This window comes from Oryctolagus cuniculus, chromosome 8 (genome assembly GCF_051225735.1).
Source record: "Oryctolagus cuniculus isolate XC-2025 breed Fujian yellow rabbit chromosome 8, ASM5122573v1, whole genome shotgun sequence".
Taxonomy (NCBI): domain Eukaryota; kingdom Metazoa; phylum Chordata; class Mammalia; order Lagomorpha; family Leporidae; genus Oryctolagus; species Oryctolagus cuniculus.
The window spans coordinates 20,821,281-20,846,471 of NC_142874.1; the positions used below are offsets into that span (position 1 = coordinate 20,821,281).

Genomic DNA, 25,191 nt, shown 5'->3' on the forward strand with positions numbered 1-25,191 from the left:
CCTACTTCTATGAGATCAACTTACCTTGTACATACAGTGAGAACATTTGGTACTGACTTTTCTGTGCCTGACTTTGTTTAACATAATGACCTCCACTTCCATCCATGCATTGCAAATGTCAGGACTGCATTCTTTTTTATGGCTGAATACTATTCCATTTTATTATGTGCCACATTTTCTTCATCCATTCATTCATATCCTGGTAGGTCCTGTATCTTGGCTATTTTGAATGTTTGGGTATCAGTGGAACTGTGCTAAGAAGGGGGTGACTTTAATAAGGGAATACCCTTCCTTTTCTTTCTTCTAGCTGCTTGTGGCGGACTTCTTACCAAGCTTAATGGCACCATCACCACCCCAGGATGGCCCAAAGAGTATCCTCCTAATAAAAACTGTGTGTGGCGAGTGGTTGCACCAACCCAGTACAGAATATCTATGAAGTTTGAGTTTTTTGAATTGGAAGGCAATGAAGTAAGTGAGCAATAAATAGATTTTTTTTAAAAATGAAGGAATCCCTGAAGGCAAATCAGAAAACTTTTTTTAAAAAAGAGCATAGTACTCTATTTTAGATTGTTTCTGGGAGATAGGAAATTACCTAGAGGGAGTTTCTAATTCATGTAGTTAATATACACCATTTTCTCCATTTGTTAGAGACTTGGAGTATTTAGGGTCAGCTTCATGTCATGGCTGGGAAAAAAATACCCAGTGGATTTTGATTTGAGTCATAACAAAAATATCCATTTGGAACAACTTGGTATATCTTATTTGTAGAAATGGGTGTATTTTCATTATGAAAGTAATTTTTCATTATGAATGTGTGCATGCTTTATAAATAAATAATTAATTTTTTAACCTCGGTAAGACATGTTGAGCTGAAGCTATCTTCTATAAATTATTGCATACTGTATCAATAGTAGCATTTTCTGCTAGGTAACCACATTTAAACAAGTGAAGTTATTTATTTGAAAGTTTCTATATGACAGTACACCAAATATAAATGAATGGCAAGCCTAGAAATAAGAATGAGAACTTGTTGAAGAATGTCCTTTGTATGATTGGTCTACACAAGTTTAATTCCAGAGAAAAGGTTATAAGTATTTATTTAATCTCTCATACTTGATTTTCTCTTACTAACTTCTTCCACACCTTTGGTCCCAATAACTAGTTTCTGTGTTTATTTGAAAATGAACATGACTCATCACCTCTAAACGTGATTAAAAATAACTCATGTCTTTGATGTATATCTGATGAACACTTGCAAAGAAGTGTGAGAACAGAAATGTAAGGCATGTGTGCCTGAGGGCAGTACGTGTTGAGGTGTTTGTAATATCTGTGCATTTTATACCATGAGATTAGTCCATATCAGTGGTTTCAATGTAAAAGATATAGCTATTTCATTACCTAAAGGGAATTGAAATCTGAACCATAATAAAGATGTATTTCAGAGAACTGTAGAAGCCTAGAACTGACTGGACGTCTTCAGCTTTTTTCTGTTAACATCATGATTAAGTTTCATGATAGAAAAGAATAGAGTTACTCTTTTCAGCATACTTTATCCACATTAATATATTTTTTCTTTACAAACTAGCTTGAGTTTGTGGGAAGTATCGAAATAATGAAAATGATTTTTGTAATATTTTTGCAAAAACTTTTTATGAGCTACACATTTTGAAAATCTCAATTTTACTACCCATTCTGTGATTTCATATGAATTCAGTGTTGAATGACTTCTGTTTTCATGGTTTTCCATAAAACTATAGTTATGACGGATGTGACATTCTTTGACTCATTTTTGATAGGTGTTGCTTAAAAGGCTGAAGGTTTCTGTTCAGGTTTTACGTAAATTGAGCTTTGTTTTCTCAAAGCATGATTCTCATGGGGTCCTCCTCAGTTGCAGAAAGATCCTTTGCAAACTGTTAAGTGTTGCTAATTAAACATTTATGTAAGAAGGTCATTCATACAACATATACTCTATAGAACATGTCCTATTACAGAAACTTTGGGAAAGTGTATTCACAAAATGTTTGTTAGTGGCCACAACAGTGCTTATTGCCTGAGATTCACTTAGCTTTTTCCCTTTTGTTGTTAATGCATTTCATGTAAGTCACAATGAGCTAGATTTTTGCCTCTGTCCCATTTACTAGAGTTCCAGCCTGTTTGCAATTCTACAGTAATCATACAGAGTAACTTGCTAGTACGTAGCAACTCCAAGACGTTAGCAAATTGGAAAGGCAAAACGTCTGCTTTTTATATACCAAGTATCTGTCTTTCACTTGGAAAGTTGTTTATGGTGCAGCTCTGATTAGAATGTGGCTTTCTTGTGAGACAGCCCGGTTCTAAACCACACTCCGTGCTGTTCATCACCACCTTGCCTTGTAGGCTAAGAAAATGTTGACCACGTTGTATAAAAAATTTCTAGAGCTAAGTTTTCTCATCTCTACCATAGAAAGTACAGTTTCTGTTGCTATTGGTGATTTCATAGGCTATGTCATATACTGTCAATATTAAATAAGACCACATGTAAGAAGTATTTTCACAGTCCCTGGTGAAGGTTTCAGGAGTTTGATTTGAAAGGGCAGAGTTGCTTGTCTTGTGATTATCAGTGCCTATGCCTCAACAAACATTCATCTCAACTCTCCTTTAATATTTTAGGAAAGATGTAAACAAGCATACATATGTGTGTGCACCCTCTGGGGCTCTCATCTCTCTAATTGTTTCATCCCTTCAGACTCATGGTTGAGCCCTGTGCTAGTCTTGTTTATCTTTCCTTTACCTGTTTATTTCAGCTTGATTTAACATTAACACAGGAATAAAGAGGGGAATAAAAACATCATACTAGATACAGGAATAAAAACGCAATGCATGTGTGAATGTCAATCATCTGCGACTCTCGGGTCTGTTGACCACATTAACGTGTTTTGCAGGTTTGCAAATATGATTATGTGGAGATCTGGAGTGGGCTTTCCTCTGAGGCTAAGTTACACGGCAAGTTCTGTGGAGCTGAAGTGCCCGAAGTGATCACGTCCCAGTTCAACAACATGAGAATCGAGTTCAAGTCTGATAATACTGTGTCCAAGAAGGGCTTCAAAGCACATTTTTTCTCAGGTATAAGCCTTCACGTGTTGTCTGTGGGTGTTACTGTGTTCCAAGTGGGTTGGGTACAGGGGGCTAATCTTTAAAGCTTTCTGTAAGGCACATAGGATGGACGTTATTCTGTGTTTCATAATTCTTTACTTAAATGAGGGTATTAATAACAGGATCCCTCAGGAAATGTGGCCTGCCTCCAATCAGAGATTATTTTAAGATCTAAGAAATAGAAACTTTGGTAAAACAACACAAAAATATTAAAAGTTTATATGGTAACTTTACTGTCTACAAGTAGATGGGACCAAGGACACCAGACTTTCCAAAAGCAGCAGATTTTTCAAGGTGATTTTTCTTTGGTTTTTGAAAATATCTCATTTTAGCAACATTTCCATTGTTTTTCTCTTATAGCATATTTCTTCACATTTTCACTCTCGTTGTTAGGCTCATGTTAATATTATGCTTTACCTTACTGCTGTAGAAACAAAGCAGGAAGTCTAGAAATACGCGAGTCCTGATTTTCTTGATGACGCATTAGCGGGTGTGCTTGAGGATTGCAGTTGTATGTTTTGAATTGAATGTTTTACTTAAGCAACTCAAAGATCCCCCCCTTAAAGAAGGGACATTTGATGAAATGCTCCCCGAGGTTTACAAAATTATATGGAAATGTCCGTTAAAATCCCTTATTTTCTCAATCTCAGACTCATGTTTTATGAAAACATTCCTATGAAACTTCAAAACAGATAAAATTGTAATAAACCTTAGCATAGCAAACTATTCTGCATTTTCAACTGGCGACTGATTTCAGGCAACGGAATTGCAATTATGTTTTCATATCAGGTAATTTGGATTGAGTTAATTCAAAGTCCATTTATTCCAGTCCCCATGTGTTTAAAAATTAATGAGATTTACAATGCCCAGGGTTTGTTTGGGGTTTTCCGTGTAATTGAAGTTAATGGTTCACAAGTGCCACTGAGTGCCAACTCAAACACAAAAGTCCCTTAAAAATACAGGTTACAGAAAAATGGAATGAAAAGATAATTCACATTTTCCGTGAACTTTTTGAAGTCTGCAAAGATCTCCGTTCCCCAGTTTTTTCCATTCCATTCTTCTACGTTTACCTTTAAAAAAGTCTTCTCATGCTTCCACTTAAAGTTTATTCTATTCAAAGCTGATTTTAATACCCTTTTTAAAAAAGATGTATTTATTTATTTGAAAGGCAGAGATACAGAGAAGGAAGGAGAGAGAGATCAATCTTCCATGTGCTGGTTCACTCTCCAAATGGCCACAACTGCCAGAGCTGGGCCAGCCCAGGCCAGGGGCCAGGAGCTTCTTTTGTGTCTTCCACGTGGGTGCAGAGGTCCAAGGACTTGGGCCGTCTTCCGCAGCTTTACCTGGTGCATTAGCAGGAAGCTGGATTAGAAGTGGAGCAGCCAGGACTTGAACCAGCACCCCTATGGGATGCCGGCACTTGCAGACCAAGGCTTAACCTTGTACACCACAGTGCCAGCCCCTGAATACCCTTTCTTAATGACTGGAATACTTTCTTAGATTTTACAATTTTACAAATGTGTATTTTACAAATTTGAGTGATCCATGGCAACAAAGCTACTTACCTTAGAAACCTCTAAATATTTATTTTTAAAGCTGAAATTATGAAATGAACAAATTTCTTCATATTATTCAAGGTGTTTGGGGTACTTTTCATTTTACATGACTGTAGCCATACATATTATTTAAAAGATATTTGCAAGATGCTGCACATACTGAGTACAAAATATAAAAACAACATCTAAAATTCATTTTCTGATATTTTTGATTGTGGAAAATTTTCCAAACCATAAGCATACCCACATTCATTTGTGGCTTTAGAGTCACATTACTAAAATATGAAATTTGCTTCTTTAATTCTTGTACTTCATATCGAACACACATGCAGATAATGCTGTTCTCCAGGACAGGCGGGAATCTTATTTCTGTGCACCTGTGCTTGGTGAAAAGCACTGAGTGCCCTCGTAGTATCAGAGCTCATAATAACTAATCCGTAAATCAGGTTCCTGTATACTGTCATCTTAGAAAATCCTCTCCATTTTTAGCATTTTTCAGTGCTTTAAGAAGAAATATATATAAATCAATTGCCTGGCCGTATTTTATGGCTCTCCTGCTAGTGGTTGGTACAGTGGACATCTCACCACAAGGTACCGTTCCCCTGAAAATGGGAGAGCCTGTCTGAGGACATGATGCAATCAGAATTATCTTTGGAAAATGGGATTTGTGGTGGGGGCCATTTGACAGTATTCTCTCAGACAGAGAAGCTACCTCATTCTAGCAGAAATGAAGAGGTGTTTTTTTTTTTTTTTAATTTTTACTAGCTGGGATTTTTTTCTAAATATAGAGGATTACAGCATTTCTTCATGAATTAAGGCTTGAAAGTCATAGGGAAAGTATTACATTTATTTTACAGATGAAAAAACACAGGATTAGAGATGTTACATAGTTTACAGTGGAGTCTGGACTTTGCCTGTAGCTTCTGGAAATTTGTATCATAACTATCTGGAATGTTTTTATTTGAGAATGTGGCTGGCCATGACTGATAATCTTCAGATGAGAGCAGACCACACCAGAAAGCTCAGCCATGTGATTTTAGAATTGGGTCTTTGAATCATGTGGTATCAGTTAACCTGGAGGCTGAATCTCAACTATAGAGGCAGTCAATCCATCACGCTTACCTAATAGGACCACAATAACAGCTCTGCTCACGGGGAGACCTGGGTCAGCTTCTCCAGTTGGCAGCACTGCATGTGTGTTTATCACCCACGAGTGCCGAGAAGGCAGTATGTGCTAAGGGCATGTGGAATCCTCTGTTCCCCTGCATTACAATTGGTCATCACCAGGTGTGTAACAGCCTTCCTGATTACTGTGGGCCTTTCTTGTGAATTAGCAAGCACAAGGGTAGTTTTGGGAAACTACTGACTTTTAAGTTGGTGCAGAAGTCAGAGAGAAATCTTGTATAAATTTTCCCTTTTTACTTTGTAGCTGGACTCCTTGCAGGGGGTGTCAGAAATGATCATGCACTCAAACTATAGTTTGGCTAACTCCACGTTAGTAACCAGAGCCAAAGCCTGAAATGGAACCCAAATGATTGTAACACAGGTGACACACAAGTGCGCATACAATACTACAATACTTTTTTTTTTTTTATTTACAAAATAGTGTTAATCACCATAGTGCGTCCTACCAGGAATATCCAAACCAGTGTAGAAATTGCTGAAACAAACTTCAGTAGAAACGACAGTAACCAGAGCATCTGGAGAGTGGGGTGTAGTGGGAGGTAATAGGAAAGAGTCAGTCTGCTGGGGCACAAAGTAGCAGAACCCAGTGAGAACTAGTTCCTAGTTTTTGGCTTTGGCTTGACACAACCCCAGCTATTGCAGCCATTTGGGGAGTGAACCAGTGGATGGAAGATCAATCTCTGTCCCTCCTTCTCTCTCTGTAACTGCCTTTCAAATAAATAAATCTTTTTAAAAATTACTTTTAATTTTTTAAATTACTTTAAATTTTAATCATACTTTCTATAATGCAAGTATATCATAAATAAGTGTATTTCACATTTTATTTGATTTGCATATTAAGCTATATGTTCATCCTCATAGGCTGGCTTTAACCAATAATACAATCAGCTAATGATAACAGAAAGTAGATGATCATATTGTCAATTCATATGCTACTCAGTGGAAAAGCAGTGATGTAGATTGCAAATCTCAGGCTTCAGTTGAAATTCTTGTTTGTTTCATCCATGACCATTTGATAGCCAGGCCAAATTTCCTTTACCTGAACATCTGCATGGGTCATTTTCACCTAAGAGAAGCAAGATATTATGACACTCCCTTTGCAATTTGTACTTTTTTAGGCAAGCCAAGACAGTGATTCTCAAGTTAAAAACATTTAGAATCAGATCACATGATAAAGTTGACAGCAAAACTCATTAAAGGAAGAGAGAGATTCTAATACCACTTCAGTAGGGGAAAAAACCTATGTGCACTTAATCTGTTCCACTGATTATATAAATTTTCCAACAGTTATTTTAAAAGTTTCTTTCATTTTTAAGATTAGAGATCAGATACTTAAAAAAGCAAATTGATAGTTTATTTTTTTCTACAACTAACAATTTATTAGGAGCAAATAAACAAATCGATAGTTTATTAAGTTGTCCTAGAGACTTAAATGTCTTTGAAATCTTACAACCATGCAAAGATGTGCATTTGGAATCATGGGATCTGCATGCCAAACTACTTCTGGATATTCAGTTTTGCAAAAAGTTAAAGCCAGAGAGATGGTTTTCATATCAAATGGTTTCATAAGAGCTGAGTTGGTTCCAAAGAGGACCTCTGCTCTCGGCAGTAGTATCAGGCCTATGTTATCTGCTTCGTGACTTGTAATTGCTGATATGTAGCTCACAATTAGTACACAAGGCTTTAATATAAGTGATATAATTGATTTTCAGAAAAATCATTTTTTTATTCATTGACCTCTTTTGAAGAACTGGAATTTTTACCATTCCAAATACTCTGAATTAGAACTAAGCAACTATATTTTACTCACAATTGTGTGCAAACTAATAAGTGGAATAACCCCTGTCTCATCACGAGCTACAGTGAAACATTTTTCACTGTAAAATTATTTTTCTTACCTGAACAAAAAAGAATTTTTTTAGTTTATAGTCGTCCAAAAAAGACACAGGTTGAAACACAAAGTCTGGGTAGTAAAAAGGTATTAAAAAGATGCTACAAAAACCAGCAATTGTATAGGGAACATTTTTATGAAAGCAATTTCAGAAAATAAGTGAACACATTTATCTTTAAAATATAAAGTCTTCTCTCGCTCTTTTTTTTTTTTTTTGGGTGGGGGGGACAGGCAGGGTTAGACAGTGAGAGAGAGACAGAAAGTTCTTCTTTCCGTTGGTTCACCCCCCAAATGGCCACTATGGCTGCTCGTTGCAGCCGGCGCGCTGCGCTGATCCGAAGCCTGGAGCCAGGTGCCTCCTCCTGGTCTCCCATGGGGTGCAGGGCCCAAGCACTTGGGCCATCCTCCGCTGCCCTCCTGGGCCACAGCAGAGAGCTGGACAGGAAGAGGAGCAACCAGGACATTATCTGGTGCCCCAACCGGGACTAGAACCCGGGGTGCCGGCGCTGCAGGTGGAGGATTAGCCTAGTGAGCCGCAGCGCCGGCCAAAAATATAAAGTCTTCTCTGTCTCTCTCTCTCACTGTCTAACTCTGCCTGTCAAAAAAATATATAGTCTACTTTGATATATTTGTGATACTCTACAATGCCCAATGAATTGCTATACATTTACTTCTGATGATACAGCAATCATTTATGCACTTACTGTTGTAAAAAAGTACTCAATTTGAAAATTTAAAAGTATTTCTTGAACTTTTATAAGTGAAAGAAAAACAAAGAATCTCTTTATGTTAATATAGCATGAAATCGCTGTATCTGTTTATTTTGTAACATGAGCATTTTTAAAAGAAAAAATATAATCAGAATTTTTAAGTTTACCTCTGTTTCGGCCAGTCACAAAACTTCCAGTGAAAAAGTTCACCTTGTACATCTTAGACATTTATGTAGACAATAGCAGAGAAGGTTGTGGTGGAACCAGACACCCATTTCTAGGGGACAGCAAACTACAGCTAATGGACTAAATTTGGCCTGGGGCCTGTTTTTGCATAGCGCTAAGAATGCTTTCTATTTCTTTAAAGGGTTGCTAATAAAATACACCACCAAAAAAAGAATACACAACAAAGAATGGTCTGGAAAGCCTAAGATACTTATGATGTGGCCCTGTACTGAACAAGTTTGCAAACCATTTCTACCAGTGTTTTACAGAATTCGGAATGGAGCTACAAACCAAGATAATGTTTGTTTATTCCCACCATGAAGATATATTTTAAATCTCTATAAATCCTATCTGGTTGCTTAATAATTTAGACTAACAGTGACATTGAAATCTGTCCTCCATTACCACCTTTCTTGCCATTTCAGGTTTCAAAAAACTTCAGCACTGTTTTTGGGGCTGAAACTACCTTTATTTTATTAGTTGGAAAAATTAACAAGTACAGGGGAAAAAAATTAGTCCACTAAAGAGAAGCGGGAAATCAAGTTCCACCTTTAAGATTGGCAATTTCTCTGTGAGGGAACCTAGACCCAGTGAAGAGAAAAAGCGCTGTGAATTACAGCCAGAGCCTGCAGGCCAGGTGAGAGAGATTATAGCACCTTCCACAGATTCTAATTGCCTCAGGTGTGAAAACAAAGTCCTATTGACTTAGCTCATCTCTGGAAACAGGTACTGATATAGGTAGAAAACAAGTGATGTGGTTATCTTTTACCAGAGATAGTAACACAGTGGGAATTTCAAAACTGAAATTGAAACTTCAATCTCAATTTTTTTCAAACACTACTTTTTTTTTTTTTTTTACAAGCCAATACACATTCTGAAGGGTTGGCAAATATCGGTATTATGCAATCCAATTATACCAAAACCACATTTAGCCTGGGGTAGATATATTTACTTTTGGTAACATACATTAAGTGGCACTAATTACACAGGAACCATAAGGTAACAAACCTGAAACCACAGAGCTGTAACTCTGCCACAGCCGCATGGACTTGGGTCTTGCTGGTTGAGTCCCCACTCCCCCCCCCCTTTTTTTTTTTTTGAAACAAACTGGATACCCAGAGGTACACCAATGAGATCTGCTAAGGAGCAAAGCTCCGCAGTGGTAACGCATCAGAGTACCCTGCAGCTGCCAGGTGGGATGCTGGTTTTAAAGTAGTTCCAACCTGATTCACAAGAGACACCTGCTTTCTCTTTCAAGAAAGAAGTGAAGAAATTCACAGCACCTGCTGTGTCAGGCAGGGTTAGGGTACAGGGCAGTGGCGGGGGGGGATGGTGGTGGTGGCCGAGTTGGATATCATTGACCATGGTTGACTTCTAAACGCTGTAGCAAGGTGACTTCCGGTTTGCAGTCTTTGGTAAACCACTGATAAATGAAAAAAAAAAAAAAAAAAAAAACGCCAATAAGCAGACAGGAAGCCCGGCGAACACGCCACTCGCACCGAGCCGCAAGGTTTCACAGGACCAGGCAGCCCCACCTCTTCTTGCCGCGTCTGGCGTGCAGAGCAGCCCTCGTGGCCATCTCAAACACCTCCCTCACGCCCTCTTTGGTCTTCGCCGAACACTCCAGGTAGCCGAAGGCGCCAATCCTGCTGGCCACGTCCCTGCCTGCCTCAGGCCGCACGGGCTCCTGCTTCCAGGCCGCCAGCACCCGCCTGGTGCCCGCGTCGTTCCGCAGGTCCTTCTTGTTCCCCACCAGGACGAGGGGCACGCCGGGGCAGAAGTGCCGGACCTCCGGGGCCCACTTGGCCGGCACGTTCTCCAGGCTGTCCGGGCTGCTGATGGCGAAGCACAGGAGCACGACGTCGGTGTCCGGGTAGGACAGCGGCCGCAGGCGGTCGTGCTCCTCCTGGCCGGCCGTGTCCCACAGCGCCAGCTCCACCCGCCGGCCGTCCACCTCCACGTCGGCCACGTAGTTCTCGAACACCGTGGGCACGTACTCCTCCGGGAAGTGGTCGCGGCTGAACACCACCAGCAGGCTCGTCTTGCCGCAGGCGCCGGCTCCCACCACCACCAGCTTCTTCCGGAGGGCGGCCATGGCGGAGGGAGGCGCCGCGCCCGCCGCAGGCCCAGCCCGGGCGCCAGTCCGGGGCGTCGCGGAGGCTGACGAGGGAACGGACGTGCGCGAGCCGCTCGGGAGCCCTGCAGCTCCGGGAGCGGGAGACGCGGCGCGCTTTCCCTTCTCCCCGCCAAGTGAGGGCAGTGCGGAATGGCCGTGTGGAGACGGCACGGTGCGGTGTGTACAACGGCAGGAATGACCGGAAGCTGTGTGTGGACCTCGTATTTATAACCACCATGATGGCAGCATGGAGATGGTGCGGTGCGGTGTGTACAACGGCAGTAGTGACCGGAAGCTGTGTGTGGACCTAACATGGCGGCGTGGAGACGTGGCGCGCTTTCCCTTCTCCCGGCCAACTGGGGGCAGTGTGAGGGCGGCGCGGAATGGCCGTGTGGACACGGCGCGGTGCGGTGTGTACAACGGCAGGAATGACCGGAAGCTGTGTGTGGACCTCGTATTTATAACAACCACGATGGCGGCATGGAGATGATGCGGTGCTGGTTTTCACAACAGCAGGAATGACCGGAAGCTGTGTGTGGACCTAACAGCGGCGTGGCGTGGACACATGGCGCCTTCCCTTTGCCCTGCCAAGTGAGGGCAGTGTGAGGACGGCGTGGTGTGGAGACAGCGCGTTTTTCACAACGGTAGGAGTGACTGGAAACTGTGGACCTCGTTTTTGTAGCAACCGCAGTGGCAGCGTGGTGACGGCACGCTTCTGGGTTTCACCTCCAGGTAGGAACGCGGGCTGTGCAGGTGGCATGGTGCCACCTTGCACACCAGCAGTGTGGATACTATGCATGCTGACACAACCCGAGTTTAGGGCCTTGAACCCTGCTCTGAGAATTAAGTTAGGTCGGGTTGGGTTTCTACTCTCTGGCCTGCTGGCTGTGCGAACTTGAGCAAGAGTTTTTACCCCAGTGGTGTCCTCAGGAAACATACTCATGCAGAAAGGGAAAATGGAAACTGTTTAATGATGTTTGAGAATTTTTGATGCAACAGTTTAGTTTTATACATCCCTATACGTTTTTCCATAATACATCATTATATTTTTAAATTAAAAATTCATTTCACAGGAGAAAGGAGGAAAGGGTAAATGCATCCCACTTATGTCAGGATATTTTAATTAATAAGTTTTTTTTTTTTTAAGCAAAAACTCCATCCCTTGTATACCATAATCTGAAATTTCCTCATCCCAGCAAAGACACTCAAGGATAGAATTTTGATGGGGAGGTCCCAGTAGAACAGAAACTCCCCCCACGGCAGATTTGAGTCTCTTGTGCTCAGTGTTATACCTTCCGTACCTGGAGTGCTTCTGGCCTAGAGTCTCAATGACTTAGAAGGACATCCTTTTGCAGACAAAGGAGTCTATGAAGATCTAGGCATTTGGTATTAACTAGTTGAGAGAAAGGGTTAAATGAGGTTCAGAAATGGAGTTTGAAAGGGAGAATCTGACTTAAGGTCTAAGTGATAGAATTCATTGTTGCCGGATCTTAGCATGCCACCCTACTGTCTGTTTTTAATACATACCACTAATGTCATAGAGCAGGAGCCATTTCAAAAGGAAGCCATGAGTGTGTTGTAATATGTATGCAGTCAAGATGTAGTGCAACACAAACCTAGGTGTAAACTATATAACAGACAAAAGAAATGTAAGTCAAACTAATAGGTGTCTTACATCTGTTAGAAAAAGGGAAAAATACTAATTTCAGAAACACTGATTGTAAAATGACTTTTTTCTTGGAAAGGGACAAGGAATGATTATACAAATCATGTTTATTAATATTTGTTGAACTTTGAGTTCTAGACATCTGATAAGGGTGAAAAAGTTAACTGAATCACTAAAAATACAGATCAGCATAACTCATAAAGTTTAGATCATGTCTCAGAATTTATTTACATTACTAAAGTAGTAATCCTATCGGATAATTTGATTTACTATATCTATGAATTTTGTTTATAATAAGCAATAGTGTGGAATGGTGTGACAATCAAGACTTGGTAGTAGAAAAGTGTGTTTTGGTGCTGTGTTGTTCATTGTTTGAATAGCTTTGGGCAAGTCAATCTGGGTCAGTTTTGTTTTCTGTAAAATGGGGACAATAATACATACCTTAGCAAGTTGTAGTAAGGACTATATGAAGTAGGTAAAATAGCTGGATCAGAAGTGAAACAGCTAGGACTTGAACTGGTGATCATATAGGATGTTGGTGTTGCGGGTGGTATCTTAACCAACTGGGCCACAATGCTGGCCACTGATGAAGCAGTGAAGCACTATTAATCAGTTTCCATAAATGATACAGTTTGTGTTAGTTTCTGAGACCAAATCCATTTCTAAATGTTCTGGTCTTTAGAGTTACTGTGTAATTCATGTCATATTTCCTGTTTGATCTAATATATGTAATATTTTGGCATTTCTTTCTTTTTTTTTTTTTTTTTGGACAGGCAGAGTTAGACAGAGAGAGACAGAGAGAAAGGTCTTCCTTCCATTGGTTCACCCCTCAGATGGCCGCTATGGCCGGTGTGCTGCACCGATCCGAAGCCAGGAGCCAGTTGCTTCTTCCTGGTCTCCCATGCGGCTGCAGGGCCCAAGCACTTGGGCCATCCTCCACTGCACTCCTGGGCCAAAGCAGAGAGCTGGACTGGAAGAGGAGCAACCAGGACAGAATCCGGTGCCCAACCCAGGACTAGAACCCAGGGTACTGGCCCCGCAGGTGGAGGATTAGCCAAGTGAGCCGTGGCACCGGCCTATATTTTGGCATTTCGTCAACAAAACACAACAAAAACAATTCAAAAGAACGTATTCAGTACTTTACATCTGGAAATGTAAGGGAAATTGACTTATGTCATACAGTGGAGGCACCATTGGAAATTATGGGGTTTTCTAGGGATACTTCATACTTTCATGTCCATTTGTAAAAGCTAGTGGAAAATTAGCGCGACTAAAGCAGGGTACTAAGGATTCAGACCCATCAGGCCTGGAGGTTTTCTCAGCCTGTCAGGACTACTCAAATAGTCTAAATGCTTGGGTATGCCCCAAATTCTTATGTTGGACTTCTAATCTCCAAGGAGGAGGTGGGGCCTTTTGGAGATGATTACATTTAAAATGTAGCCCTTATACATGTCATTTACAAGAAGAAACAGAAAGCCGCCTGTCCCTCCCGTCACGTGAGGACATAGTGAAATGGTGCCTTGTATTAACAGGAAGTGAGCCCTCACCAGAGACAAAAGCCGTTGCTACCTTGACCTTGCACTTCCCAGCCTCCAGAACTGTGAGAAATACCTGTTATAGCACCCCAAACAAACTAAGACACCAAACAACTGAAGTCCTAGTTAAGGGCAAACAAATCATGGAATGGAAGTTTTAACCATCAAGCATAAGCCTCTCCTCCAAGTTTCTAAGTTTTAACAATTTCACCCTTTTCCCTTTGTTCCCTCAAGCCTATGGATAAAAACTGTTTCTTGCAGTTGCTACCTCTTGTCTGTACTCTTTCAGTGAAACTATTTAATAGTTTTTTATTTAGTTAACTATGTTTTATTTGAAATTATATGGTTTGACTTTCAGCATTTTCAGTTATCGATAGTCAGCTGTGTTCCGACAATACTAAATGGAAAATCCAGAAATAAGCAATTCATATTTTAAATAGCATTGTATTTTTAATAATTGTTAATTTTGTTAGATTTTTTTAGAAATCTCTTGCTGTGACTAATACGTAAATGAAACTATCACAAGTATGTATGTCTAGTGAAAAGTATCCATGGTATATATATATGGTACTATCTATGATTTCTGGCATCTGCAGAATGTCTTAAAACATATCCTTGGTTGATAATGGAGGACTATTGCATCTCTGTGTAGTTCATACTTTTTGAATGGACACTGATATAGTTCTCTTATACAACATTTTCCAAATGCAACTCCATGGGCTTCAGTCTTATAATTTTATCCTGTTTTTTAAAACTTGAATGGAGCTTAAGTAGTGCCATCTTATATTCCTAATTATTATGTTAGACCTTCCAGCACTGTCCATAGATTAGCTTGTCTTCATTGGTGTCATGGATATCAGAATGTAGGACTTGGGAATCTACTGAAGATTCTTGCACAGGGGCTGGCATGAGAAAAGCAGTTTAATAAAGATTTATGAAAGGTTTTATGGATGGTGTAGAAAGCTAGGGGAGAGATCACAAACAGGCAAATTTCTGTGTTGCAAGTTATGTTCAATATAATACCATTTGTGCTGGGGTGGTGGAAGTGGGAATAAAAGTGAAGACTCAATCAAGAGCTATTGTGGAAGAAGAAATCTCCGTGACAGTGGACTTTAGACATGAACTCTGGTCCTACCTGCCAAGCTACTACCGTATGGTAATGGGAGTCAGGGTTCTCCGTGAGATCTTGCCCATGCCTACCACTGTGTTTGCATGCACAGAGTATTTGCCGAACAAAACAAAAAATAAGCCATTCAGTAAGGTTGAACTCAAGAATCAGATTTCTAGGCCAGCACCCGAAATTAATTTAGGGTATTTCATAAGCTAGGCCATAGCAGAGGCAGCATACAGAAAGCACTGGGATTTTCTCAGTATTTTTGTCACACTCTCAGATTTCAGTAGCTCTTGTGAGATCCGATATTTGTCCTTTGGTATTTGGAGTAAGAATTCTAGTGAGGAGAGAAACATTACTTGATACTCCTGTTTCAACTTTAGTCTTGGGGAGATTGTATGTGCCTGAATCTGGGGGGCTGGACTTGTATAAAATTTCTGATCTTTCCCAAATCGTGTGCTTCTTGCTGCTGCTGGTGGGTCTGGAGTATGGTGTGTTCCCTGCATCTCGGCAGGGACAGAAGAGCATGGCCTTCCATCCGTGCAGTGTCTTGGGTTGGTGAATTTCTTGCTTGTCTTCCCCACACACTCCCACCAGCAGCAGTTGCCTTCAGATAGCTATCTTTGAAGGATGTGGGACCTGCTCTTCCGTCATTTTAGGTGTTGCCTACTGGTGATAATAAGGGGTTATTTGCAGACAGGTTTGTTGGTTTTCCCATGTAGGATTCCCCCCAAAGTAAATACCAAGGTTTGGGGGCTGACTTGAACTTCGAGAAAAGCAGATAATTCATCCAAATCTACCCATAGGTCTTGGTAACTGGATTCTTCTTATAGATGAGTTACAGTTTATTTCATCTTTACTTCTGATGTTTCTGGTTTATTTTCATATTGCCCCACTCTGACTTGCACAAAGTCTTAATGAACTTTTTACTTGAAAAAATTTAAAATTTCTCAGTGATACATGAATTTACTGCATTACTCTTCATTTGCAAACATTTGAAAGTTGGATTATTTATTGGATACATTTAGATTAAACTAAAATTAATATTTTAAATATTTAATGTATAATTAAATATTTAAAATATTTGCTTAGAATTTAATCAAATAACAGTATTTTAGAGTTTTAAAATTTTATTAGTGGGATAGGAAGAGGTGGGAAAGAAGGGAGATTTTTGTAAGTGCAGTGTTTAGTTCTGAGGAAGTAAGGTGCGTGAGGGTGACAATTCTGTGCTTCTGAGAAGGGCAAGGTGGTATTCTGTGATGAAGCATGACAGATGGAAAATTATTTTACTCTAGGCTCATTTGAAGGCTGCATATGATGAACACAAGTTCACATTTGAAGATTTCTGAGGCAGCCAAGGTTAAGATTTTAAGGCCACTTAAGATTTTAACTGATTTCTTAGAAGGATGACTTCTGCCCTGTGATTTATATCCTGTAGTGTATGACTGTTTTTCTGTTAGTAATCTTCCGGTGAGTTTTTTTTTCTGACTTTCCTTCAAGACACTTGTTTCTACTACTTGGATCATGCTCTGGGTCACAAATTTATGTCTTGAGAAGGCTGTTGCACAATCTCAGGCTTCAAGAAATAGTTCTGTGTTTCTATTTTATTATATCTCTGCATGTATATGAGTAATTTCCATAATAAAATCAAAGCACTTTTCTTTTTGAGAGAGGTAAGAATACATCAATCTGAAGAAATAATAAATGAGTCCCTGCCAGTTGTGCCTGTTTTCTAAAGTAGAGATCTCATCATGACTCATCATCCTGTCTTCCACGAATTCCATGATTCTATAGATGGAATGTGAATTCTCCAAATTCATATATTGAAATCTAATCCCTAGTATGTTGGTATTTGGAGGTTTTTTCTTTCTTTCTTTCTTTTTTTTAGCATTTTTGAGATATGTCCATGAAATTTATTTTTATTTTTTAACCTAGAAACATTTTATTTAAGGCATACAAACTTTATGCATTTCACATTTACAAATGTTGGAACATAGTGATTCTTCCCCTCCTGACCTTCCTTCCACCTGCTTCCCACCCTTCTTCGACATCCTGTGTTAAATTTACTCCAAGGCATTTGATATTTTTTGTAGCTATTGTGAATGGGATTGATGTTAAGAGTTCTTTCTCAGTCATGGCATTGTCAGTGTATACAAAGGCTGGTGACTTTTGTGTGTTAATTTTATATCCTGCCACTTTACAAAACTCTTTTATGAGTTTCAATAGCCACTTAGTGGAGTCTTTTGGATCCCATATATATAGAATCATGCCATATGCAAATAGAGATTGTTTAACTTCCTCCTTCCCAATTTGTATGCCTTTGATTTCTTTTTCTTGCCTAATGGCTCTGGCTAAAACTTCCAGGACTGTATTAAATAGAAATAGTGAGAGTGGGCATCCCTTTCTGGTTCTGGATCTTAGTGGGAATGCTTCCAACTTTCTCCCATTCAATAAGATGCTGAGCATGTGTTGATCATAAATTGCTTTGATTGTGTTGAGGTATGTTCTTTCTATACACAATTTGCTTAAGGTTTTCATCATGAAAGGATGTTATATTTTATCAAATGGTTTCTCTGCATCTATTGAGGTAATCATATGGTTTTTTTTTTTTTTTTACAGGCAGAGTAGACAGTGAGAGAGAGACAGAGAGAAAGGTCTTCCATTTGCCATTGGTTCACCCTCCAATGGCTGCCGCGGCCAGCGCGCTGCAGTCGGCGCACTGCACTGATCCGATGGCAGGAGCCAGGTGCTTCTCCTGGTCTCCCATGGAGTGCAGAGTCCAAACACTTGGGCCATCCTCTACTGCACTCCGGGGCCACAGCAGAGAGCTGACCTGGAAGAGGGGCAACCGGGACAGAATCTGGTGCCCCGACCGGGACTAGACCCAGTGTGCTGGTGCCGCAAGGCAGAGGATTAGCCTAGTGAGCCGCGGCACCAGTGGGTTTTGTTCTTTTTTTTTTTTTTTTTTTTTTTTTTTTTTTTTTTTTTGACAGGCAGAGTGGACAGTGAGAGAGAGAGACAGAGAGAGAAAGGTCTTCCTTTGCCGCTGGTTCACCCTCCAATGGCCGCCGCTGCAGCCGGCGCACCGCGCTGATCCTGGCAGGAGCCAGGAGCCAGGTGCTTTTCCTGGTCTCCCATGGGGTGCAGGGCCCAAGCACCTGGGCCATCCTCCACTGCACTCCCTGGCCATAGCAGAGAGCTGGCCTGGAAGAGGGGCAACCGGGACAGAATCCGGCGCCCCAACCGGGACTAGAACCCGGTGTGCCGGCGCCGCAAGGTGGAGGATTAGCCTATTGAGCCACGGCGCCGGCTCTTGTTCTTTAATTTGTTAATGTGATGGTTCACATTGATTGATTTGCAAATCTTGAACCATCCCTACATGCCAGGGATAAATCCCACTTGGTCCTGGTGAATGATCTTTCTGATGTGTTATTGGATTCTATTGGCTAGTATTTTGTTGAGGATTTTTGTGTCCATGTTCATCTGAGAAATTGCTCTATAGTTCTCTATTGTATCTTTTTCTGGTTTAGGAATTAAGGTGATGCTGGTTTCATAGAAGGAGTTTGGGAGGATTCCCTCCCTTTCAGTTGTTTTGAACAGCTTTAAAAGAATTGGAGTTAGTTCTTTTTAAATGTCTTGTACAATTCAGCAGTGAAGCCATCTGGTTCTGGACTTTTCTTTGTTGGAGTGGGGGAGGGGAGGTCTTTATTACTGATTCAATCTCCATCTTGGTTATTGGTCTATGTAGGTTTTCTATCTCTTCATTGCTCAATTTAGGTAGGTTGTATGTGTCCAGGAATCTATCCATTTCTTCTAGGTTCCCTGATTTGTTGGAATACAGCTTTTTGTAGTAGTTCCTGATGATTCTTTTTATTCCTGTGGTATTTGTTGTTACATATCCTTTTTCACCTCTGATTTTATTGATTTAAGTACGTCTCCCTCTTTTTTTTTAATTTTGACTAAAAATGGCAATTTTTACTGGTAAGATGTGTTTCTTGTAGGCAGAGAAAAGATGGGTCTTGTTTTTTAACCCATTTTGTATCAGTGTGGTTTATTTTTTCAAAAACCAGCTTTTTGTTTCTCTGATTTTTTTTGGTTCAATATTGTTTCTTCTCTAATTTTAATTATTTCTTTCCTCCTACTAATTTTGCATTCAGTTTGTTGTTTTTCTAGGTCCTTGAGATGCATAGATAGCTCATTTATTTGGCACCTTTCCAGTTTCATCATGTAGGCACCAACTGCTATAAACTTCCCTCGTAACACTGCTTTTGCTGTGTCCCATAAGTTTTTTTTTTATTTTTTTTTATTTGACAGGTAAAGTTATAGACAGTGAGAGAGAGAGAAGGAGACAGAGAGAAAAATCTGCCTTCCATTGGTTCACTCCCCAAATGGCCGCTACGGCTGGCGCTGTGCCAATCTGAAGCCAGGAAGCAGGTGCTTCCTCCTGATCTTCCATGTGGGTGCAGGGGCGCAAGCACTTGGGCCATCCTGCACTGCCCTCCCAGGCCACAGCAGTGAGCTGGATTGGAAGAGGAGCAACCGGAACTAGAACCTGGCGCCCATACGGGATGCCGGCGCTGCAGGTGGAGGATTAAGTGAGCCACAGCGCCAGCCCCATCCCATAAATTTTGATATGATGTATTGTTGTCTTCATTTGTTTCCAGAAATTTTTTATTTCTCTTGATTTTTTTCTGTGACTCACTGTTCATTCAGAGGCCTGTTGTTTAGTCTCCATTTGTTTGCATGTTATCTAGAGATTCTTGAGTTGTTGATTTCCAGGTTTTTTCCATTGTAGTTAGAGAAGATGCATGGTATGATTTCAATCTTTTAAAATTTCCTGAGACTTGCTTTATGGCCTAGCAAATGGTCTATCCTAGAGAAAGTTCCATGCACTGGTAAGAATATGTATTCTGCCACTGAGGGGTGCAAAGTTCTATAGATATCCTTTAGGTTCATGTGGTCTATAGTGTGGATTAAGTCTGTTGTTTCCTTGTTGATTTTCTGCCTGGTTGATCTGTCCATTGCTGAAAGTGGGGTATAGAAGTCCCCATTACTGTTGCATTGGAGTCAGTGTCTCCCTTTAGATTCATTAACATTTCTTTTAATTAGCCAGGTACCATTTAATTGGGTGTCTATACATTTATTATAATCACATCTTCCATGTTGAATTGATCCCTTAATCATTACATATTGCCCTTCTTCATCTCTTCTAACATTTTTTATGTTAAAGTCTATTTTCTCTGATATTAGGATGGCTACACAAGTTCTTTTTGGTTTCTGTTAGCATGGAATATCTTTTTCCATCCTTTCACTTTCAGTCTGTGTTTATCTTTGTTGGTGAGATGAGTTTCTTTTAGGCAGAAAATAGATGGGTTTTGTTTTTTAATCCATTTAGCCAGTCTGTATCTTTGAATTGGAGGGTTGAGGCCCTTTATGTGGAAGGTTATTATTGATGAGCACTGACTTGGCCCTGCTGTTTTTGCTCAGATATCCCTGTTGTTTACTTTGGATTTATATTATACCTTTACTGGGTTATTTTCTGCTTCTCATTCTTTCATAGTGATAACCATGTTTCTGTGTTTTCTTTGTGTAGCACATCCTTAAGCATGTTTTGTAAGGCTGCATGAGTGGCAACAAGTTCTTTCAATTTCTGTTTGTTACGGAAGGTCTTTATTTCACCTTCACTCATAAATGAAAGTGCTTTGCATGGTACAGTATTCTGGGTTGACAGTTTTTTTTTTTTTTAAGACTTGGACTATCTCTTGCTTTACCTTCTAGCCTGTCGTGTTTCTGATGAGATGTCAGCTGTGAGTCTACTTTGAGATCCTCTGAAATTAATCTGGCGTTTCTCTTGTGCACATTTTAGAATCTTATCTTTAGGTTTTACTTTGGAGAGTTTGACTACAGTGTGTTGTGGTGAAGATCTTTTCTGGTCGTGTTTTTAGGAGTTCTCTATGCTTCCTGTACTTGGATGTCCCTTTCTTTCTCCCAATTAGGGAAGTTTTCTGTAATTATTTCACTAGAAAGGCCTTCTAATCCATTTTCTGTTTCCACACCTTCAGAAACCCCTAAGACCTGTATGTTGGGTAGTTTGATAGCATCCCATAAATCTCCAACACTGTTTTTAAGTTTTCTGTTATCTTCTTGCCAGTCACCTTACAGAGTAGGAAAATTGATGTTTTGAAATAACACCTTTTTAACCCAGAGTTTTATACAACTTGTGTGATATTATTCAGAGAACCGAGTCTCTGGGAGTCCACAGATTTCAGGTGTATTTACTATAAGCAACTATAAACCAGAGACATCCTGCTAGAAGTGTACCATAGATAAGGGTGCTTCCTCTTACCAAAGATCACTAGTCTACTTGCCTCATGCTCTGGTGCTATGGATTGAAGGTATGTGTTCCCTCAAATTCATATGTTGAAATCCTAACAATATTAGACAGTGCAGCCTTTGGGAGATGATTGAGTGATGAGGGTGAAGACCACATGAATGGGGTTAGTGCTTTTACAAAAGACCCCAGAGAGCCCACCAGCCCTCTTTATGCCATGTGAGAACACGGAGAACAATCATCTATGATGCAGAAAGCAGGCCCTTAACAGACACCAAATCTTCCCTGAAGAATATTTTTTAAACCACCCAGTGTATGATATTCTTTCATAGCAACTTATAAACATGTTGTCTAGATATCTATGTTTAAGGAGCTTGGATTAGGTGACTAGCCATACCTTGTTCCTCTGGGTGTATTTCCATAGTAACCAAGAATAGAATGGGGCCGGTGCTGTGGCTCAATAGGCTAATCCTCCACCTTGCGGCGCCAGCACACTGGGTTCTAGTCCCGGTCAGGGTGCCAGATTCTGTCCCGGTTGTCCCTCTTCCAGGCCAGCTCTCTGCTGTGGCCAGGGAGTGTAGTGGAGGATGGCCCAAGAACTTGGGCCCTGCACCCCATGGGAGACCAGGAGAAGCACCTGGCTCCTGCCATCGTATCAGCACAGTGCGCCGGCTGCAGTGCACCGGCTGCGGCGGCCATTGGAGGGTGAACCAGCGGCAAAAAGGAAGACCTTTCTCTCTGTCTCTCTCTTTCTCACTGTCCACTCTGCCTGTCAAAAAAAAAAAAATAGAATGGATCATATGCCAGCTGTCCTGATTCTGTCCCCTGCAGGTTGCAAATTAGTATTTTACATGCCATAATTAGGAAAGTAAACATAGGTAGTGAATGAAAGATCCAGAACTGATAGATGTCCCCAAGATCCATGATTTTTAGCTACTGCATTTAATAATCAACATAGGTATTTCAGTTAACTAAATATTTTTTGACAAATGACTTAATTTTTTGTCAACACAAACAAAGCAAACATGGTCTCTACCATCAAGTTTAAACTGAAGAGAAAATATTGTAAATGAAACTTAATTAATTAGGAAACATTCAGTGAAAGAGTTACAAGACTGAGATGAAAAATTTTTGAGAAATTCAGGAGAAAAAAGGAAGAGGGCAAGGTTGGCTTCAAAGAATGCCATACTGGGGAGAGATTCTAAGATGGCAGATTAGGGAAAGACGTACTGCACTAGACTAAGGATAAAAAAGTGTACTGAGGTGGTCATGCTCAAAGTCTTCACAGGTGAACTCAAAAGGCACATCTGATTATTCCTGAAGTCAACTGAGGATCTTAGATATCTCTTCAAAAACAAAAAGATTAGTGAAGCTTTTGCTTTTGCTGTATCAAGACTGCTGCACCTTAAGGCAGACATGCTGTACCTGCCTCCTCTTTTGATTCTGTCTGGGAGCTGCTATTGACAATAAATTCCTTATTAGGTTCTTTTATTATAATCCTCTACACTCAAGCTAAATGGTTTTATACTCTACATAAGGGTAGCCTATCACCACTCACTATCTGGAAGTCTGTAAGATAAGTTCTTTCTATCTGAAGGGGCACACCACTTGCAGTTGGCTTTGTTCCAGTTTTGTTCATGCTACTTAACAAACTTAAATGTTTCAGAACTCAACAACTTCTAAGAACAACTGGCCATGCAGGGAACACAGCCATTGGTGGTGACCAAAAATTCTCCAGCTCATAAAACAAATTCATTAGATGAGATAGGCGAAGACTTCCAGACCCAGGGCAGGCAAGTCCTGCACTACGCCCCTAATCAGCAGGAAGCAGCTATAGAAGATATAGTGATTCGACACCCTCCAGAGTCCCTTAAGATTACAGTCTGGAATTTCTCTGAGGGGGGAATGATGCAGGCAGGCAGACAGGATAAAACTGATCAGATTTGTAAGCTGGAGACCACGCCCCCTGTGTGATGTCATGCCCCTGTTGATCTCACCTGGACGCTCACCTGCTGATCAGACGATGTAACCACCACCTTTGGGATAGATAAAGGGCCTGGAGCATGGTGGGTCCCTCCCTTTTTCGGTTGCGCACCCCTATTGCACTGCACCTCTGAGGGCAAGGCTTTATGGCCTCTGCCCTGCCTCTGCTTTCCTGCCTGCATGCTTCCTCATGCCAGCCTGCTCTTTGCATGGTATGGACCCAATCTAGCTTCTAGACTTCTTTCCCCACTAATTAAAGCCCTCTCTTTCCTGTGCATTTCTCTCTCTCTGAATAAAAATCCTTAAAGAAACTTTTTAAAAAAAGTGTAGGAAGTGCACTCTCACGGGAGAATTGGAGAGAAAACTGCACTGGAAATCCTACAAAAGGAAGAACTCCGTGGACCTGTGTGGAGGATGCGGACACACAGCACGAACACAGACAACTGCAGCAGCTCAGAGCCAGAGCAGGTGGTAGTTTGGAGACAGAGGTGAGACCAGACGGTAGCAACCCGTGGTGATGTAGCTGTAGAGAGAGCATGGCATGAGTCCATTGTGGAGCCCTGGGGGTCAGTGGTTCCTAGTAGTTGCTAGTGGTTGCCCAGTGAAAGAGAGACGGCACATTAATATTGCCCCAACTTCCCCACAGAATTGCCCGCTGCCCAGCTGAGAAAGGGCAGGAGCCATTTTGGGTTTGGGCAGCAGCTGTAGAAGCCTTTGTGTGTGTACACAGCAACTGGCTGAGACAGAACGTCTTCTCACCAGTGCTGGTGGCAGTGGTGGGGAGGGAGCAGATTCAGCCAGTGGCTCTTTACATGTGTGTGATTCAGAGATTCTAGTTATAGGGAACAATCCTCAGTCCCCACTGACTTTGAGTCTGGCTTGGAGATGGCTGAGCAATCTTACCACTTGGGAGGGTAAGGCTCCCGTGGCCTCCGAGGATCAACATGCCTATGTGAAGCCATATTGGTGAATGTCAACCTCTAAGTTTACTAGACAGACTGGCAGGGCAGACAGAAACCTCTGGACCCAGCCACTGTGGGAGCCTTGTGTGCTCAGACTGTAGGGACTCAGTAGTTACACGACAAAGTGCAGAGTGTAGCTGGGTACTGAGATTTAGCATGCCCAATTTTTCTGTTACCGTGGATACTCGCCTTGTCCTGGAGCAATGACCAGAGCTCCCTGGCCACACCCACACTCACCTCTTGGTATTCACAGAAAGTGCAGAGATTTCACTAAGCCACAGAGGCACAGCTCAAAGTTAAAAGCCAGCAGAGGAAAAATACAAAAATCAACTCCACCAATGCCTGAAAGCAAACACAGAAATTCAAGACACAAGAATAAGAAAGACAAAACATGATCCCCACAAAGAAACACAATAACATTCCAATATTAGAATGGGAAGATGAAGAGATTGAGGACATGCCAGAAACAGAATAAAAACAGTTAACCATAGGATTACTCAAAGGCACTCAGAAGGAAATCCATGAACTGAAGAAAACATATATGACATGAATGAATATTTTTCCTGTGAAATTAAGATTTTAAGGAGAAATCAAAATGAAATATTAGAAATGAATTCAATAGATCAAGTAAAAAATGCAATGGAAGGCCAAAATAGCAGACTTGGTGAAGGAGAAGAAAGAATATCTGAACTAGAAGACAAATCATCTTTGTAATCTTCTGGTCAGATAAAAAAAAATAAAAGGTAACACACACACACACACACGAAGAGAGTTCACATAAAAATATG

General features: G+C 40.9%; 2 protein-coding genes across 4 annotated transcripts in view; one reads left to right on the forward strand and one right to left on the reverse strand.

Moving 5' to 3' along the window:
- LOC149124891 (tolloid-like protein 1) overlaps positions 1-25,191 on the forward strand; it is a 342,676-nt gene that overhangs the window by 231,946 nt on the left and 85,539 nt on the right. Inside the window, exons 15-16 of one of the 2 annotated variants that reach the window (XM_089302008.1) lie at positions 308-468; positions 2,922-3,102. In XM_089302008.1, the coding sequence (XP_089158134.1) occupies positions 308-468; positions 2,922-3,102 (342 nt within the window). Of the gene's footprint in view, positions 1-307; positions 469-2,921; positions 3,242-25,191 lie in introns of those variants that run through there. The other variant, XM_089302009.1, reaches the window with a different exon arrangement.
- Positions 9,220-11,507, reverse strand: LOC149124892 (transforming protein RhoA-like). Of its 2 annotated transcripts, XM_089302010.1 has the most exons (2): positions 10,235-11,507; positions 9,220-10,122 (listed from the first exon to the last, which is right to left on the reverse strand). In XM_089302010.1, the coding sequence occupies exons 1-2, from the start codon at positions 10,792-10,794 to the stop codon at positions 10,074-10,076; spliced, it is 609 nt and encodes a 202-aa protein (XP_089158136.1). In that variant the 5' UTR covers positions 10,795-11,507; the 3' UTR covers positions 9,220-10,073. The 2 variants fall into 2 exon arrangements, with proteins under 2 accessions (XP_089158136.1, XP_089158137.1); XM_089302011.1 differs by lacking the exon at positions 9,220-10,122 and having other exon boundaries at positions 10,184-11,506.

Coding starts and splice junctions, on each gene's coding strand:
- LOC149124892 (XM_089302010.1), bottom strand. CDS start 10,794: ATGGCCGCCCTCCGGAAGAAGCTGGTGGTGGTGGGAGCCGGCGCCTGC. Junction 10,123..10,234: donor GCCAGACGCGGCAAGAAGAG/GTGGGGCTGCCT, acceptor TTCATTTATCAG/TGGTTTACCAAAGACTGCAA.